Source organism: Rana temporaria, chromosome 4, assembly GCF_905171775.1.
Source record: "Rana temporaria chromosome 4, aRanTem1.1, whole genome shotgun sequence".
Taxonomy (NCBI): Eukaryota; Metazoa; Chordata; class Amphibia; order Anura; family Ranidae; genus Rana; species Rana temporaria.
In genome coordinates this window covers 433,322,505-433,339,160 of record NC_053492.1, presented here as the reverse complement: position 1 = coordinate 433,339,160, position 16,656 = coordinate 433,322,505, and the positions used below count along the sequence as shown (strand labels likewise).

The 16,656-nt window shown below is 44.7% G+C and overlaps 1 protein-coding gene across 1 annotated transcript in view; it reads right to left on the bottom strand.

Annotated features, from left to right (window-relative positions):
• USH2A (usherin) overlaps positions 1 to 16,656 on the bottom strand; it is a 1,018,338-nt gene that overhangs the window by 59,579 nt on the left and 942,103 nt on the right. Inside the window, exons 65-67 of the mRNA XM_040347840.1 lie at positions 7,715 to 7,924; positions 4,549 to 4,787; positions 1,122 to 1,339 (exon numbers count right to left, since the gene is read on the bottom strand). Coding sequence (XP_040203774.1) covers positions 1,122 to 1,339; positions 4,549 to 4,787; positions 7,715 to 7,924 — 667 coding nt within the window. The remainder of the gene's footprint in view (positions 1 to 1,121; positions 1,340 to 4,548; positions 4,788 to 7,714; positions 7,925 to 16,656) is intronic.

The following is a 16,656-nucleotide window of genomic DNA, read 5'->3' as shown; positions in this document are numbered from 1 at the left end:
TTTTTTTTTTTTTTTTTTAGCCTAGGCTTGCTTCACTGATACTGACAGCTCTTTGGATCTCATATTGAGAGTTGACAGCAATAGATTCCAAATGCAAATAGCACACTTCAAATGAACTTTGGACCTTTTATCTGCTCCTTGTAAATGGCATAATGAGGGAGAAACGCACACCTGGCCATGGAACTGCTGAGCAGCCAATTGTCCTATTACTTTTGGTCCCTTAAAAAGTGGGAGGCACATATACAAACTGTTGTAATTCCTACACTGTTTACCTGATTTGGATGTAAATATCCTCAAATTAACGCTGAAAGTCTGCAGTTAAATGACATCTTGTTTGTTTCATTTCAAATCCATTGCGGTAGTGTATAGAGCCAAAAAGATTAGAATTGTGACGATGTCCCAATATTTATGGACCTGACTTATGTTAGCTAAGCAACCAGGCAATACAGGTAGGGGGGTTTAAAAAAAGACACAATGGGAGTTTAATACTGCTTTAAAGTGGTAGTAAAGACCCCGTGTTTATTTGTACCTAGAGGTAAGCCTAAACTACCCCTCACCTGTAGGTATAGTAAATATCTTTTACACATACACTGTTTAGGAGATATTTACTGCCCACTGCGCTCTCAATGGACGATGTGCTGTCCATTGAGAGAGCTGTGCCATGGCCATGACTCTCACATGCATGCCTGGAAGTGATGTCATTACGGCTCGGCCATTCAAACAGCCAAAGCCTGCGAACCCATAATTAAGAGTGGGTGAAAATGAAGCCCTGTCAGTGGTGACTGAGAACCGCTGGAGGGCTTCGTTCTAAGGTAAGATTCTCATAATGTACTAGTATTCAATGCATACTAGCACATTATGCTATTAGCCTGCAGGGAGACATTTTTTGTAGTTTTCTTTTTGCGGTTTAAGGCCCCCTTCATACCATGTGTTGCATTTACACCGTTGTGTTAACGCAATGCCTTTTCTGAGGGCCCCTGCTCAGTCTGACCTATAGATCTTCAATCAGCAAAACTCATGCTCACCGCTGAGAGGAAAGCTCTAACTCAGCAGGGTAGGATGAGTTGGACCTCTACAGGTCCAACTATAAATCCCTTTTACATGAGTTCTAAGCTACATACGTTCTTTTAAAGTTGTGCAGTTGATCCATTCGGAGGTGGCACTTCCTTCTGAATTGTAGCAGGCAACACGGAAACTGTAGGTGGTGAAGGGCTGGAGGTGTGTAACATTGCAGGCTTCCTCTGTTCCGGAGTATATAACTTCCAGTGGGCCATGGATACACATATTTCCAACCATACCAATGGTTGGGGGACAGATCATCTGATGGTGGACTTCATACCTATCAGCAGTAAATAAATACAAATATTTCAAAATTCAATGAACTTTCTTAAAAACAAGAAATTAAAACATGAAAAAAATATTATTTCCTCTCCACCTTTTTTTTTTAATGCAAGCTGAGTTTTCAGGATATCCTTATGAATGGTAAAGGAATACATAAAGATCATCCCGGTGATGCACCAAAATTTGGCACAGCTTGTTATATGAAGATCCACAATCAATGTCTAGTAAAGGGGTCCTTTACCAGTGGTCATCAACCTTGTCCTGCAGGGCCCACTAACAGGCCAGGTTTGCAAGATAACTGAAATACATCACAGCTGATATCATTTGCAGTATTCTAGACTGCATCTCCCCAAGGTAATACATAAAACATAAAACCTGGCCTGTTAGTGGGCCCTGCAGGACAGGGTTGTTGACCACTGCTTTAGTCCACTAACTAGCACAAACAATAAATCTATGTGTGTTGGTTCTTGTCCTCGAGTAGGCAGAATTGTATTTAGACATCATGTTGCTTCAGAAACACCATAATGGTGGAGCGTTTTGGATAAGCTCCACACCCATATAATTATTTTGGCAAAAACACTACTGAATTGAGAACTAGAGGCAGTAAGGCCTCATACACACGATAGGATAGCCAGAGGAGAACGGTCTGAAGGACCGTTTTCATCGGTCCAAACCGATCGTGTGTGGGCCCCATAGGTTATTTAACCTTAGGTTAAAAAAATAGGAACTTGCTTTAAAATTTAACCGATGGATTGCTAAGGATAGGTCAAAACCGATTGTTAGTAGGCACGACCATCGGTTAAAGAAACCCACGCATGCTCAGAATCAAGTCGACGCATGCTTGGAAGCATTGAACTTCGTTTTTTTCAGCCCGTCGTTTTTTACGTCACTGCGTTCTGATACAATCATTTTTTTAACTGATGGTGTGTAGGCACATCAGACCATCAGTCAGCTTCATCGGTTAACCTAAGACAACGGTCCTTCAGACCGTTGTCCTCTGGCTATCCTATTGTGTGTACGAGGCCTAAGAGATCTGCTTTTTATGCAGATTTAGACCAGGGGTTTCCAAACTTTCTAAACAAAGGTCCAGTTTAGTGTCCTGGCGTCAGTGGGAATAAAAAACATCTTTGGTGTCAGTGGGAGGAATAGTAACCCATCACTTGTATCAGTGGGAGGAATAGTATCCCATCACTTGTATCAGTGGGAGGAATAGTGCTCCATTATTGGTATCAGTGGAAGGAATAGTGACCCATTGGCCGGTGTCAGTGGGCAAAATAGATACCTACCATTGGTGTCAGTTTGAGGAATAGTGCCCAATCGTTGGTGTCAATGGGAGAAATAATGCTCTGTCATGGATGCCACCAGCAGGAATTATGCCACATTGTTGGTGTCAGTGGAAGGAATAATGTCTTACATTAGTGGGAGGAAAAGTACCCCAAGATAAAGGCGAGCAAAGGGTCATAGTTTGGAGACCACTGGTTTAGACTAAGAAACAAAAGAAAAGGAGACTGCTTTTCATTTTCTGAAACTGTTTTCAGCATGCTTACACTAGCAGTTGGGGGGCCAATAAAACCCCATGGTTAAGTTGCAGTTTTATTGCTCCCCAACCACTAACCCTTTAGCTGCAGAGGCAGCAGCTAGGGGTGTACACATGCCTCAGCCACAATGCTTTGCAGCTACAACAAGAATTATACCCCCTGTCACATTCAGTGAGTGTAGCACCCACTGAATGCAACCTAAGTGAATGGGTTGCATTCTTAACTGAAGCATACTAAACTATGGTTACTGCAGTCTGCAGAGAAAGGGACTGGGAAATCTCTGTCCTCAGTTTCTTTTTCTGTCTCAAAAGTTAGACATCAGGGGTCTGTTTAGACCCCTCATATTTCACCAAAGCCTCATAACAGGGCTTCTATTTTTTTTTTTTTTTGTATTAATAAAAAATAATATCGTAAAAATGAAAGAAAATAATAAAAATGAAAAACTACTGACACCGTCCACTGCCCTACTGACACCAACCTCAGCTCTACTGACACCGTCCACTGCTCTGCTGATATACACTCATGTGTGTTTGTGCTCTGGGGTGCACACCCTAATGAAATAGGCTGCGCACACCAATGCAATCAACACACCAAAATACCACGTTAGCTTTCCCTAGGACGTCTGGGATAGATACTGCCAATATCCCAGGAATCCTAGGGAATTGCCTAATGATGAAATTGCTTAGGCCTAGATTAAAATCAGGTACTTAGCAATAAAAAGAAATAAATAAATGATTGCCATTACATACTGTTCTGCGGGTCGGCATTCTCTTGCAAGGATCATTAAAGTGATATTAAAGGTTAATTTTTTTTTTTTTAAATAACAAACATGCCATACTTACCTCCACTGTGCAGTTCGTTTTGCACAGATTGACCCTGATCCTCCTGTTCTGGGGTCCCACGGCGCCTCTCGCGGCTCCTCCTCGCATTAGATAACCCCTTCTGGGAAGCCTTTTCCCCAAGGGGGTTACCTCCTGTGTCAAACATCGGCGTCCATAGACGTCGAGTGTATGACTCGGCCCCGACCCCCGGCGGCCACGTCATTGGATTTGATTGACAGCAGTGGGAGCAAATGGCTGCGCTGCTATCAATCTATCCAATGAAGAGCCGAGAAGCCTTGGAGAGAGCGACGCGGGATCGCGCCCGCGGAAATTCGGGGTTTAGGTAAGTAAAACGGGGGGAGGGCTGTCCAGACACTTCACAGTGTTTTTTCACCTTAATGCATAGGATGCATTAAGGTGAAAAAATATGAGGGTTTACAACCCTTTTAAGTAGTGGATGTGTATGTATTATTTTTTGGAGGGACAAAGATATTGCTTAGTGTCGCTTTGACTTTATTGTAATTTTTTTACAAAGTGTAAATATTTGACATGTATGCTAAAAGTAAAGGAAAGTCATTCTTTGGGGGACGTGACAAGAGGATGCGACTTGCTGTCTATTTCACCGAAAAATGAACTTGAAAATGAAATGACTCCAAACGAAGACAAATGTTCATGACCAAACCTGCCTTTAGAATGTACAGATCCTGTCATACCTCTCATGGGCAAACAGCAGGAAGTGATTAAAAACGCATTGCCAGCGGTTCATTCATAAGGAGCTTGAGCGAAATATGACATTTAGTTAATTAATTATAAGATATTTCTAAATGTCACAGAAATGAAACACTTACTTTTGAATAATGCCATTTGGTGACCGCGGCTGGCTCCACCGCAGTGACACTGCCCTTGAAGCTTTGTGTGTTATGAGCGGAGGGCGCTGGTTAGTGGGCGGAGCTGAATGAGTGGTGAGTTGAGCGATGGGTCCTTTACTACAGCAAGCCAGACAGGTGCAGGCCTCAACACCAACCGAGTAGTTGCTGAAAGGCTTCAGGCCGTACATCACTTGTACGTTTGATGTTCCTTCAGAGAGCTAAAAGAATATATAATTATAAAATATTGGGGGCAGATAAAGAACATGCAGCAATTGTAGCCTGTTCATTTATGATGCACTCCAGGCAGATATAAAAAACACACATGAATGCAGATTTATATTTATTAATACATCATTATTTTTTTTATTTTTTTAGCCTCTTGCAGTAACTGCAGCAGAGCTCACAGTGGAAGAAGTAGAGCATGCTGATAGGAAGAGAGAGTAGAGAGACAGAGAGATGAACCATTCTTTCGGCTGCTTCTTCTTTCACTGTTCAGTCTCAGGTTGGGGAGGGAAAAGACCTATACTGTTGTGTTACTTAACTGCAACTGAAAAAAATAAATAGCTCTCCTGCTCTTTCTGAGGTTACTGTAACTTTTTTAAGGTAAAACAGCTCCCATGTGGGCTCGTTGACACTAGCAGTGGGGGCATTTAAATCCCAAGGTTAAGTGCAGTTTTACCGCTACCGCCAGAGGTAACAGGCATGGAAAGAATTATACCCTTTGTAGCTCCTACTGAATACGGCCTATTTAAGTGAATGGGGCTGCTCTGTAAGCACCCCTCCCCAGGCATGTACTGGCCATCCCGGTAAGCCGATGGCTCAGTGGGCTGATTTCAGTGACAGCCAGTGGCTAGGGGGTGGCTTTTGGGGCTATAGCCAGAGTATTTGGGGTCCCCAATCACAGGGCCGCAGCCCACTACCGGACCTTGGCCTCTCTGCAGCTGTGAGGTGGGCAGCACGGGAGAGCCGGGCGAGTGAGAGAGCAGCGAGATGACATCATCTCTCACTGCCCGCCCTGCATCACTGCTGTTCCGCCCTCACTGTGCAGCCACGGGCAGTAGAGAGATTACATCATCTTTCACTGCCCGCCCTCTCTCTGACCCTGATGTAAGGAGCGGCTCTCTGGGGACTCCAAGGTAAGGAGGGGCTCTCTGGGGACCCTGATGTAAGTGGGGGGCTTTCTGGGGACCCTATTGTAAGTGTGGGGCTCTCTGGGGACCCTGATGTAAGTGGGGGGCTCTCTGGGGACCCTGATGTAAGTGGTGGGCCCTCTGGGGACCCTGATGTAAGGGGGAGGATCTCTGTGGACCCTGATGTAAGGGGGAGGCTCTCTGGGAACCCTGATGCAAGGCTGAGGCTCTCTGGGGACTCTAATGTAAGATGGGGGGGCTCTCTGGGGACTCTGATGTAAGGGGGGCTCTCTGGGGACCCTGATGTAAGGATGGGCTCTCTGGGGATCCTGATGTAAAGAGGGGCTCTCTGGGGACCCTGATGTTAAGAGGGGCTCTCTGGGGACCCTGAAAAAAAAGCTATTTATACTTACAGTGGAATATTTTTACTTATTTTTTTTGCGCAATTGTGTATAGTTTATATACTGTTTTTGTTTGTGTTTTCAAAATTAAAGTGGGCTGGTCTGGATGAAGTCCAGGGCCACATTTTTGTCCCAGTACAGCCTTGCCCCTCCCCAGTTGTGGCATGCTAGTATGGGGTTCAAGGGGTCAAAGTAAGCATTGAGGAGACAATACAACGCCTTCTCACTGGCTAGCAAATTCTCTCTGAAGAGCTATGCAAATGTGGATTGCTCTTCAGAGATCAAAGCACATGTGAACGAGTCCTGAGACTATTTTATCTGTGCACTTAGCTCTTTGCCTAGTGTTCAGCTTTCGTTTATTAACCATACATCTACTAAAAAAATAAATTTTCAACTTTATACTGTAAATATTTTTAACAAATCTTTCAGCAAATGATTAAAAAATAAATATGAGAAAATAAATGTAAATAACCCACAAGTGGATCTCCTGAGAAAGTCTTCCTTTGATGAAATGCATGGGAAGGAAAAGGTGACACTGTACAATGTTGTAGTCCTATTATATCTATGATCTATACCTGGGTTTGCTGCTCAACAGCCTATACTTGTCCAATCCCATTCCTTAAAATTGACCACCCTATAATCAATGAGCGTGTAGACGAGGAGAACTGTTTGGGGTCCAATCTGCCCATGTATGTTACTCTTGACATGGGTTGTTGGCGCCTGAGGCAAGGCAAGTAATTTGCGCCCCCTAACCCGTGGACTTTTAGATACTGTGACCCTGATCACATCCCCACATTCTGATCACCCCCCTGGATACCCCCACCCTGATCACACCCCGAGTATCCCCCCCCCACTCTGATCACATCCCCAGATTCTCTGCACTCTGATCACACCTCCCCTCCCGATCACACATACAATCCTCCCACATCTCACGGGTCCTGCAGCATCAGGGACAGGTGGGTTAGCTGTGTCCCACGCAACCAGGAAAATATCTCCAGCAGGACATGTGGCAGCTGGAGCAATCAGTCGGGAGGCTGCGCCACCTTGAACTCCTCCTCCACTGGCACCTCAGGCCTCACCCCCCCACACAGCGTGGCACTTACTCCCTGCCCACACTTGGGATCAAGATCTGCCCATGGCTCCGCCCTCCTCTGTATGCTTGGATCCATTCTCCCTGATTTCTTGGTGACGGCAACTAAACAGTAGGAAAAACTAAAACCTTCACGCTGTGCCCTCACTCCTATCAGACACAGGGTGGAGGTTTTAGTTTGCCTGCTGGGGGGACAGGTATTTTCAAAATGAAAATTGCCAGCAAGTGGCTGGGGATTTGGAATTTATTGTCCCCCCGCCCTTCCCAATGCTGCTGCCCTAAGGCGGCTGCCTGGGCTGCCATATAGTGGCGGCAACCATGTCAGCGCCCCTCTAAACATTGCGCCCAAAGCGACCGCACTGGCTGCCCCCCACGCTACGCCACTAACTCTTGGTTCCCACTACTAGTAGCTTACTCTAAGGGTCTACTTTTATTTAGAATGCAGTCCAGACATTATGCACTTCCCCCCAGGTAACAGGCTACATTTGTGTCTTATGAAGGTGCTTGGAATGATAAGCACTTACCACTGTGTCCATGCCTTTATCATTTCTGGAGAACAGCCGGTACAAGGTCACTATACCGTTGGCTTTAGTTGGAGGGGTTATATTTGCCACAGCGGATATAGCAGACACTGCATGGAATACAGGGCTGGATAACCCTTCTGGGGCAGCTGGGTTGGTTCGGCAGCGGGTCCAGGGGCTGGAGGTTTTTCCTGCAGAATTTACTGCCTGCACCTGCAATAATGAACGGAAGATACAAGGAAATCAGAACACAGTTTACCAATAGAGCCAGTGTAAATAATTTAGGAATCTCACACTTTATAAATTAATGCCTGCCTATTGTCTCTACAAATGTATTGACAGCATCTACAGTGTATCCAGGGGCGTTTGAAGGAATTTGGGGACCCCAAGCAAAATGGACATGGTGGCCCCCCAACCCTCCCCCCCCCCGGCACACACGCCATCTCCCTCCCCTTGTTTACTCCCACCCCTATGTTTTTTTTTACTCCCCCTTATGTTCTTTTTACTCCGCCCTCCCTCCCTGTGTCCTTCTTACTCCCCCTCCCCCTCCCTGTGTCCTTCTTACTCCCCTCCCCCCCATGTTCTTTTTACTCCCCTCCCTCCCCTCCATATATTCTTTTTACCCCCCCCCCCCACCATACCACGTGGCAGGAGATTCAGTTTCCTGTTCCCGGCCGGACTGTCAGGAAGTGATTACTCAGTGTGCACTTCCTATCAGTCCGGCGGGGAACAGGAAACTGACTGACAAGAGGAAGGAAGAGGAGCTTGGCCATGCTACAGGGAAGGGGAAGAAGTGATGAGAGAGGCAGCAGTGCTGCAGCCGCCTGAGGCTCTCTATAGAGCGCTCAGGCGGCTGCAGCATTTATAGGAAGCGTGGCAAGGGCCCTGCTTGGGGCCCCAGGCCAGCTTGGGGCCCCAAGCAATTGCTTGGTTTGCTTGCCTTGTCACAACGGGCCTGCGTGTATCACAAGTGTATTCATCATGAATATATTTATAATGTATAATTATGTATGTTGAACATAACACCAGTGATAAAGTACACAGACCTGTGATAGTCTGTGTCCTTTTTGAGTTCCTTGAATCCAAAGGCCAGGCTGAACATGGCGCCTCGACTTCTGTTCAAGTCAAGATGAACCCCACCCTCTCCCAGTGCTAAGCCCCACCACCATCATTCCTTTTGCAGAACTTTAGTGGACAGTACTCTGTCTATCTATCTTTCATTTAAAAATAGCTCCCAGCAATCCTGCTAACGCATTGTACTTACACATCTGTGTATTGAGCTCCTTGTCACTCTGCAATAATTTAACTATACTTTCTCAAGGTGAACGATCAATTTAGGTGGCAAATTTCTGAATTGAGCACATCTTTGGTTTCCTCGCTGCAGGTTCAATAATTGATTTATACCGTGGGGGATCAGTAAAACCCCCCGCACAGAAGACGGCTCTATGTCTACTGCATTAAAACCAACAATTTTCCTACTTACACAGGAAGAAGAGATGGAAACATGTTTTTATTTTAAGATTAACAGCCCTTCTTGCCAATATAGATTACAGTGCCTTAAAAAAGTATTCATACCCCTTGAAATTTTTCATATTTTGTCATGTTACAACTTAAAACGTAAATGTATTTTGTTGGGATTTTATGTGATAGAGCAACACAATGTGGCACATAATTGTGAAGTGGAAGGAAAATTATAAATGTTTTTCAAAATGTTTTACAAATACATATGTGAAAAGTGTGGGGTGAATTTATATTCAGCCCCCCTTTGTTAATACTTTGTAGAACCCCCTTTCACTGCAATTACAGCTGCAAGTCTTTTTGGGGATGTCTCTAACAGCTTTGTACATCTAGAGAGTGACATTGTTGCCTATTCTTTTGTGCAAAATAGCTCAAGCTCTGTCAGATTGGATAGAGAGCGTCTGTAAACAGCAATTTTCTCAATTGGATTTAGGTCTGAACTTTGACTGGGCCATTCTAACACATGAATATGCTTTGATCTAAACCATTCCATTGTAGCTCTGGCTGTATATCTAAGGTTGTTGTCCTACTGGAAGGTAAACCTCCATCACAGTCTCAAGTCTTTTGCAGACTAACAGGTTTTCTTCTAAGATTGCCCTGTATTTGGCTCCATCCATTTTCCCATCAAACTCTGATCAGTTTCCCTGTCCCTGCTAAAGAAAAGCATCCCCACAACATGATGCTGCCACCACCATGTTTCATGGTGGGGATGGTGTGTTCAGGGTGATGTGCAGTGTTAGTTTTGCGATACACACAGCATTTTGTTTTTAGGCCAAAAAGTTCAATTTTTTTTTTTTTTTTCCAGAATAGAAGTTTATTAAATCATAAAACATTACAGCAATATAGTCGATCCAACTATTAAGCAGTTTGTGGCAATCACAGAGCATAAACGGTACTACATACATATAGTAGTGTGGAATATATACATAGGTGTACAGTTTATCATTATTTATGTTATTGAGTGGCATAAAAGAGGTTAATCAAGAATCTACATATGAGACAATATGGTATTAATCATAGCAGGAGAGTCAGCTGTATACTGTCTGTTGTGATAGAGGTTATCAAGACTAACCTATGGGCCAAAAGAAGACAGTAACGCCCATAACGACCAGCAGGGTTAACCCCCCACTTAACCCACCCCTAACGGGGGCAAAACTGTGGGCAATGTGGGGGTAAACTTGAAAAGTACATATCAGAGGAAATTTGAGAGAATTCCTGGTCTGTTTAGGTAACAAATTCTAACAGTCTAATTCGTAACCCAAAGGACATATCTCCTTAGGTTGTCTCAAAAGTTGTGTAGCGTTAGACCCGCGAGGGGTGGGAGGCAAGGGTAAGGCCTCCCCAGGCTATTAAACTAGAGCTGAAATACATCCATTAGGTCCTTACAGATAAGACCAGAAGTGGTTGGGAAGGGCAAGGGGAAAAAAGGTTTCGTAGAGGAGGAAAAGAAAAAAAAAAAAAAAAGTTCAATTTTGGTCTCATCTGACCAGAGCACCTTCTTCCACATGTTTACTGTGTCCCCCACATGGCTTCTCACAAACTGCAAACAAGATCTGTTTGGGCCAGAGACACCTGGAAATAGCGGGGTTCCATGAGTCAGCCAGATCCAAAGAAAGATTGCTCCATGTAATAAAAATGGATTGAAGGGATCATAATAAATGTATCTCTTAGTAAGCACTATAGGGTAGACAGGGTATTGGACTTGAGATCCCCTTTATTCCATGTAGCACCCTGGTCCTAAACAGGGTTGCTAAAAAATCTAGTTGTGCTAGGGTGTAACTAGCCTGGCTAATTGGTAGTCTTTGATCCACTGATTCCTGTCCTAAGTCTGAGTTTAATTTGTAGTCTCTCTCTTCTGTCAATAGGTGGCACTGTTGCCTTTGGCATTAGAATAATGGATTGCAGTGAATTCAGTCGATGGGAAAAATACATTGTCTCAGCCAATTAGCAGGAGTTTCTTTGCCCGCTTTGCATGCTAGGATAGGTTATTTATTCGGGAGGATTCAGCTAATTAGGGTTCTTCCCGCCCAGGGCTGCGGCCTGGGTGGATGTGTGTGAGACATCTCCTGGCTGCTAGGCCTGAAGCTTGAGGCCCATTTGGTTGCTGGGCCAACCTGAGGCCTATCCAGTAATTCAGTAATTCAGTAATTCAAGGTTCCGCAAAGGAAGAGTAGCAAAGGATAAGCCCGAAGCCTGGGGCAGAACTACATGTGTTAGTGGCTCAGCCCGAGGGGTGCCTGTTCGTTTGCCGGAGGTAAAGGAGAAGCAGTTGCCAGAGGGATGACCATTCCTGTTACCAGAGGCAAGTTTGGAAGAGATGAAGTTCTGAAGGAGTACCAGAGCAGACGCTTCACTAACCGGGGGACGGTAAAGTAAGTGGGAAAGCTTCAGTGGAGACTCATCAGTGGATCATTTAAATTAGGCGCGCAAGCCTAATTGCGACGGGCAAGCGTACGTTAGAGAATCGGCGTGACTAGTCATTTGCATATTCTACGCTGACCGCAAAGGAAACGCCACCTAGCGGTCAGCGTAGATATTGCAGCCTAAGATACAACGGCGCAGGCCGTCGTATCTTAGGCATGTTTAAGTGTATCTCAGTTTGAGAATACACTTAAACATAGGACGGCCTTAGAAGAGAATATGGCCCTATAGCCATAAAATTTATGTTGAGAAAGACTGAAGAATCAAAAAGCCATTTAACTTAATCACCAGAAGGTGTTCACATGTCTCATTCCATCACACATCGCAAGGATAAAATAATTGTGCTGGACTGATCAAAACTGGAAAGACGTCAAAATGGTTGGCCTTCAATTGCTGCATAGGAGTGGATTATGGAACAACTGGTAGGAAGACCCAACAAGAGGCATGGTTCTCATGGTGGTCAATCCATTGTATACCCAAGGCGTCATGCACAGCAGCTGTGGCAAAATGCAAATGGCAACAAATGTGGCAAAGTAGGCCATGTTCTTTTTTGAGCATCAAGCTTTGCCAACACCAAGAGTTTTTTTGCATGAACATTTGCATGTTTTATTTATACGTTTGGGGTGCTTTTATCAATGAATGGCACAGCAACCAATTTACACGCGTTCTTATGCTGCCATAGTGTGAATGCAGCCTTGTAGCTGAACTCCAGGCAGAGATGCAAAATATCAATAAATGCAGTTTAAGGTATTGTAAAGGTTCGCAAATTATTTAAAAAAACAAACAAACATGTCATACTTACTTCCACTGTGCAGTTCGTTTTGTGACCCCGATCATCCTCTTCTGGGGTCCCACGGCGGCTCTCGCGGCTCCTCCCCGCAAGAGCTAACCCCCTCTGGGAAGCTCTCTCCCAAGGGGGTTAGCTTGTGGGCGCACTCCCGTGCCATACAATCGGCGTCCATAGCCGCTATAGTATGACTCGCCCCGCCCCCCGCAGCCGAGTCATTGGATGTGATTGACAGCAGCGGGAGTCAATGGCTGCGCCATCCAATGAAGAACCGTCAGGAACTGGGGGAAAGCAACGCAGGATCGCGCCCATGGAGATTTGGGGCTCAGGTAAGTAAAACGGGGGCTCGGGGGGGCTGGTGACTGCAAGGTGTTTTTTCACCTTAATGCATAGGATGCATTAAGGTTAAAAAACACGAAGGTTTACAACCACTTTAAGTATTCATTCGAAATGATTCTATGTATTTTTAAATGCAGCTATTATAAGTATCCTAATCTGTCTTCATAATCCCTATCATCCCTTTACAGCAGGATGAGGACTGGTGAGGGGGTCGAGGAAGTCTGTGCCAATCAGGCTTTGCTACAATGTACTATATAGTACATTTGCTAACAAGGAGAATGCTGAGAAGAATGCGATGACTTCATCAGTCTGCTGATGCTCTTTCACTGTTCAATCACAAGGCTTTATTGCTTAAAGGGGTTGTAAAGGTAATTTTTTTCCCCTAAATAGCTTCCTTTACCTTAGTGCAGTCCTCCTTCACTTACCTCATTCTTCCATTTTGCTTTTAAATGTCCTTATTTCTTCTGAGAAATCCTCACTTCCTGTTCTTATGTCTGTAACTCCACACAGTAATGCAAGACTTTCTCCCTGGTGTGGAGTGTGGTGCTCGCCCCATCCCTTGAGGGGAGAGGGAGCTAGCAGGAGAGTCAGGACGCTCTCTACGTTGCAGATAGAGAAAGGAGCTGTGTGTTAGTGGGCGTCCTGACTCTCCTGAAGTCCAAGGGAGGGGGTGAGCACGACACTCCACACCAGGGAGAAAGCCTTGCATTACTGTGTGGAGTTACAGACAGAAGAACAGGTAGTGACATTTCTCAGAAGAAATAAGGACATTTAAAAGCAAAATCGAAGGATGAGGTAAGTGAAGGAGGATTGCACTAAGGTAAAGGAAGCTATTTAGGGGAACAAGTTTTTACCTTTACAACCCCTTTAACTGTGGTAGAGAAAATTGAGATCAGAAACCTGTCTAGTAGGGCTGAGTAAATCTCAGGATTGGGTGGGCCGATAAAACAGCTTCCTTATACTATGGGCTGGATTCACGTAGATCGGCGCATCTTTGAGGCGTCCGTGTATATATCCCAGTGTGCATTGCTCCAAAGTACGCCGCAAGGACGTATTGGTTTCGACGTGAACGTAAATTACGTCCAGCCCCATTCACGGACGACTTACGCAAACGACATAAAATTTTCAAATTTCGACGCGGGAACGACGGCCATACTTAACATTGGCTACGCCACCTAGGGGGCAGCTTTATCTTTACGCGGTGTACCTCTTACGGAAACGGCGTATCTTTACTGCGACGGGCAAGCGTGCGTTCGTGAATCGGCGTATCTAGTCATTTACATATTCTACGCCGAAATCAACGGAAGCGCCACCTAGCGGCCAGCGGAAATTGCACCCTAAGATACGACGGCGCAGGCCGTCGTATCTTAGCTAGGTTTAAGTGTATCTCCTGTAGCTAGGTTTGAGCATACACTTAAACTTACGACGGGCTTAGATTCTGAGTTACGTCGGCGTATCTATTGATACGCCGGCGTAACTCTTTGTGAATCCAGCCCTATATGTATATCATTTGTGTATTTAGCGACTTGCCTGGAGTTCAGCTTTAAAAATCAATGTAGCCATAGATGTATAGAGTAAATGCTAGCTTTTACTTTTGGAATGACTTCTTTTATAACTCCATTAGACGATTCATAAGTGGAATCTTCCGCATTCAGCCTGCAATCGAAACAAACTAATTTGCCGCCTAAACGAACTAAGAACTCAGCACTTATTAGGCAGATTTTCCACGGATCTGCATGAAAATTAAATTTCGCCTTCATCAAGGAGTGAATAAACATATGGAAGAAGGTGTAATCTTATTTATCAAATATCATTTGTATAATTAAACACGAATATCATAAAAGGTCAGACAGGGTCCCCATTTGCATGTGTAAGTTATTTGCGGGACGTCAGTAGCAATAGACAGTGTAGATGGATGGGGGAGATTATGGGGTTAAATTAGGCTCAATAATGGCCAATTACACAGTGATCAATCAGAATGATAGATCTAAAGAGCAATACAAAAAGACTGCCTAAGCGATTTTCTCAGACGTATTCCTTACTAAGCTTTCGTGTTCTCTAGTTTTTTTCCACAAGAAAAAATATATTTACATTTTACTTTAAACTTTTATTTTCTTTTGTTAGAGATTGTCTCAGTGGATCGATGCCACATTTACATGATAAAGATTTGTGACATATGGAGGGGGGGGGGGGGGATTAACAATTATGTCAGTTCTGTGGTGTAAATATTGTGGCCTTTTCCATGTGCCAAATTGCACTGTCCAGACTGTGACCAGTGAGAGCAGAAAATGCCCTGGCATCGGTGGGAGTAAAAAATCCCTGTGGTCAGTAGGAGGAGGAATAGTGCCCCATCATTGGTGTCAGTAGGAGGAATAGTGCCACATTATTGGTGTCAGTAGGAGGAATAGTGACTCCTCATTGGTGTCAATAGGAGGAATAGTGTTCCATCTTTGGTGTCAATAGGTGGAAAAGTATCCCCATTATTGGTGTCAATGGAAGCAATAGTACCCCATCATTGGTGTCAGTGGGTGGAATAGTGCCCCATCATTGGTGTCAGTAGGTGGAATAGTACCCCATCATTGGTGTCAGTAAGACAAATAGTGCCCCATCTTTGGTGTCAATGGGAGGATTACTGCCTTGTCTTTGGTGTCAATGGGAGGAATAGTGCCCCATGCTATTGCCATGGTGCTGCACATGTGATCAGTTATGACACCAGTCATTGGATGGTTTGACAGTTTAGTTGAGAGCCCAACCAATAGAAGTGTTACATTTCCGGCTCATGCCATAAATAAAACTGGTTTTATGGATGGTTTTTCTTCCGCTTTAAAATCCTATCAGGCTATTTTGTTGCCCTGCTTGAAAAATCTCCCTTTACTTCCTAAGGGATGTGTACCCGGAAGTGGGGGGGAAACTTCACCAAGGTCAAGGGAACTCCCACTGTAGACATTTGTCCTCATTGGAAGATTTCTCCTCCATTCTTGTTTTAAAAGAGAAGTATGGGTTGTTTTTTTTGTTTTTTTTACAGGTTTGAACTTACCTAGGTGGATGCAGCATCGGTCCGAAGCTGCATCTGTCCCCCGACACCTCTGCACTGGAAACTATCGCCAAAGGCTTCTCACAACTCCCAGAGCAGAGAGCTGCTGACTGTCAATAAGCAGCTCTCCACTCTGCTCCTCCTCGCTCATTGGAGCGCTGAGCTGTGGAGGGGCGGGAGCAGCCGTCTCAGGCTCTCAGTGGCTTGCTGACAGCCTGAGACGGGTATTAGTCCAGGCACCTTGGGGATCCAAACTCCGTGGCCGGGATGACGCGGTGCCTCGACTGATTTCTGTGACATCAGCAAAGAGCGGACTTCAGTCTGCTCTCCGCTGAAAATGGGTCACAGGAGTGCAAAACAAATTGCACTCTTGTGATTCATAGGAGAAGCCTAGCCAAACAAGCTTTGGCTGGACTTCTCCTTTAATGACAACTCTAAAAAATCTACGCTTACATTATGTGTGTAGACAAACAGAAATGGGGTCACAGAGAGCAATACAAACCTCACACAGCGTCTAAAGCTTACCATATACATAGCAACCTCACCTTTTTTCATTTTAAGTGCATGCATGTTAAGTAATGTTTAAATCATACAGTGGTATTTATTACCTGTTGGAAGTCAACATATTTTTTATATCAGACATTCATGGATTTTTACTGCCTGGTTAATAAAGCCATTTGGTCTATGTTGGAAGTCGTCTTGGAGTGCCAGCACAGCAAGTATACCCAGCAGGGTGTTTGTAACAAGGAGTCATAAATGGGAATTCATCTCCTAAAGGATGTTCTTGCATAGGCCTTCTGATGTGATGTATGGGGCGTAGAAGAGCATCAGCTAAGACATAGCTCC